Raw genomic sequence first — 3,112 nt, 5'->3', positions numbered from 1 at the left:
GGGGTGGTCAATTTGGGGGAGTCCGAGGCTGGGCACTGATCCCACACAGCCCCAATCGGTGCAGGAGGAGGGAAGGGGCAGCTGGTGGGGGATCATCTCCACTTTGGGGGGATGGTGGGACCTTCCGCCGCTGGCTGAGCCCTCGGTGATCTCCCCTTGCTCCCAGCAGGGTGGCGACAGGCAGCGTATGTGAGACCTGAGTGGTTGGATGTGCCAGAGGAGACAGGCTTGAGAAGAGCAGGGGTCTCGCCTTTCTTCCCCCACTTCCAAGTCCTTCCCATCACCAGTGGACCTGGCCACCCTCTCGTGTGGCCATGGAGAACTCCTCCCTCCCTGAGACCAATTCCTCATGTGCAGATGGGCCCACGGACTGTGCTGGGAGAGAGGATGGGGGGCTGAATATGTCCACGCCCCCACTGAGCCCCAGCTTCTACGCCACGGTGCCTGTCATCTACTCACTCATCTGTGCCGTGGGGCTGACAGGCAACACTGCTGTCATCTATGTAATCCTCAAAGCCCCAAAGATGAAAACAGTCACCAACATCTTCATCCTCAACCTGGCCATTGCTGATGAGCTCTTTACCTTGGTGCTACCCATCAACATTGCTGACTACCTGCTCCTGCAGTGGCCCTTTGGAGAGTTCATGTGCAAGCTCATCATCTCCATAGACCAGTATAACACCTTCTCCAGCATCTACTTCCTCACCGTCATGAGTATTGACCGCTACCTGGTTGTGGTGGCCACCACCAAGTCCAAGAAGATGTCCTACCGCACCTACCGAGCAGCCAAGATTGTGAGCCTGTGCGTCTGGTCCTTCGTCACAGTCATCATCCTGCCCTTCACTGTCTTTGCTAAGATACACAAGGAGCAGGGGCGCTCCCAGTGCGTCTTTGTGTTCCCGCACCCTGAGAGCGTGTGGTGGAAAGGCAGTCGGATCTACACCCTTATTTTAGGCTTTGCCATCCCAGTGTCCACCATCTGCATCCTCTACACCACCATGCTGTGCAGATTGAGACGTGTGCAGCTCCATAGCAATGCAAAAGCCCTGGACAAAGCCAAAAAAAAGGTTACGCTGATGGTTGTTGTCATCTTGACTGTGTGCCTGTTCTGCTGGACGCCCTATCACCTTAGCACAGTGGTGGCCCTCACAACCGACATCCCACAAACTCCACTGATCATTGGGATTTCCTACTTCATCACTAGCTTGAGTTATGCCAACAGCTGCTTCAATCCTTTCCTGTACGCCTTTCTGGATGATAGTTTCCGGAGGAGCTTTCGCAAACTGATAGATTGCAGAAACACCTCGTAGAGCCAACCCTCTGTCCCCTCCTCTGTCCCTCTCACTGTCATCTGCTCTTCCTGGGTGACTCCAGCCCAGAGAGTGCTTCCTCTCCAGCCTTCTTGTGATGGCCCACAGGGCTTCAGATTGTCTCACTAGCCAAGACATAAACTTGGACAGGTGGAGCTTTCTCAACTTTCCTGCACTCATTTCCTCAGCACTGCTCTCCATCCCTTGCCCTCATTTTTTTTTTTACCCTCCCTCTCTCTAATGTGCTTTCTGTCCTAGGTTTGTAGCTCACAGAGCTGCAGCAGGTCCCTTTTCCCTTTTTAAAGATATCGCTTTGTGAACTCAAGCCACATGACTGTCTCTATTACTGGTGATTTCATAAAGCCCAATAAAGGTGTGTTATTGAGTGTCTTGCTTAATGATTCCTCAGCCTCTTTCGTAGCCGCAGGACCTGCTTACCTGCTTAAGTCTTGCAAACTTAGCAATATTGAAAAAGGCACAGCTCCGAAGGATAAGGAATAAACCAAGGTATTGAGCCCATTTCATTTCACAGGGGACTGAGATAAGGTAGTCAAAATCTGTGATAACAGGCAAGAGAGACCTCAGTCTGGCTTTGAGGAAGAAAGAGCAAGCCCTCACTAGTGAATAAAATACACAGATGCGGGTTTAGAGCCGCTTGCTGTGGAAAATAGCTCAACAGTGTACTTGGTAGCTGTAGTTTGTAAAATTTGCAGCTTTTGCTTGCATCAGAAGTGGTGTTTACTTTTTTATTTGTCTTATCTTTATGGGCAATATTCTTGCACGTGCAGGTATGTTTTATTTTTTGGTCCTAGAAAACAGAATCGGAAGGTATTTTCAGAACAGTTTAGCCTTTAAGAGTTTGAAAAGGACTTACTGAAATGTGGGGAATATTCTGACTTCTTCGCTACAAATCATAAATAATATATACAGTGGTTAGGTTACTTTAACAGTCTCTCACATACTTGTGCTCTGCTTGCTGGTGAGATTTATTAATATTTCTCTTATAAGGAAGATAAAGGAAGTAAAAAAAAACCCAAAAGATTAGCTTAATTTTATCTGGAGGAGGGGGGAGAGGGTCAATGGAATTCACATATCCAAACATTGCATGAGGAGGGTTTTTCCTCTTCTCTCCTCTTTTAGCCCTCTAAGGAAAACTGAAAAAATGTGGAAGACTGGGAAAATACTTGCAGTCACTTAACATTTCTCATCCCAGTGATCTTCCCTGTTCTTCCCTGCAGTAGATGCTACAACAGTGTAACACGTTACATATTTCCCCCTCCACTGAATACAGAGAGATAGGGAAATGTGGCTAAGGAATTGCATTTCCACTTACACAGGAAAGGATGATGAGTTTCAGGAGGTGCATAAGGATTCTTGTGGCACATGCGGGTGCCTCCTGAGAGCCCTTGCACCGGGTCCCTTCCCACTGCTGCAGACTAAATTCTGCCATAGGCATGTGGAAAGTTTTTTTGCTAAATACTTCTGAAGAGACTCCAAATAAAAATTTTACTTGCAGATTTTAGCAATTATACAAACCCGGGTACATTATAATGCTCTATAACTGGGTTGATGGTTAAATAATTTCTCCTTATAAGCCATTAATATTCTCTGAGGCAGTCAGTGCTAATTTCAACACCCAGTCTAGCTGTCATGGAAATGGAAGGGTTCCTTTGGGGGACAATGGTGTCTAATTCTGCTTCGTTGGAGGGTGTATGATTGAATCCCATCAGACGCAGAAGTTGTGTCTTTCCTGTTTCTTAGGAAATAGGAAAGCATTTTAAAGTATGCCTTTCCTCATACTC

General features: G+C 47.3%; 1 protein-coding gene across 1 annotated transcript; it reads left to right on the top strand.

The window, feature by feature from the left end:
• Positions 1 to 314: 314 nt before the first annotated feature.
• On the top strand, positions 315 to 1,310 carry NPBWR1 (neuropeptides B and W receptor 1). Its single transcript, XM_075140660.1, has one exon. The coding sequence runs from the start codon at positions 315 to 317 to the stop codon at positions 1,308 to 1,310; it is 996 nt and encodes a 331-aa protein (XP_074996761.1).
• The last annotated feature ends 1,802 nt before the right edge of the window (positions 1,311 to 3,112 follow it).

The sequence above is a fragment of the Calonectris borealis genome, chromosome 2, assembly GCF_964195595.1.
Source record: "Calonectris borealis chromosome 2, bCalBor7.hap1.2, whole genome shotgun sequence".
Lineage (NCBI taxonomy): Eukaryota > Metazoa > Chordata > Aves > Procellariiformes > Procellariidae > Calonectris > Calonectris borealis.
The sequence above is the reverse complement of the archived record's forward strand: the minus strand, read 5'-3'. Positions and strand labels throughout refer to the sequence as shown.

What these genes read in the sequence shown, in the direction of transcription:
- NPBWR1 (XM_075140660.1), top strand. Translation starts at nt 315, where the DNA reads ATGGAGAACTCCTCCCTCCCTGAGACCAATTCCTCATGTGCAGATGGG.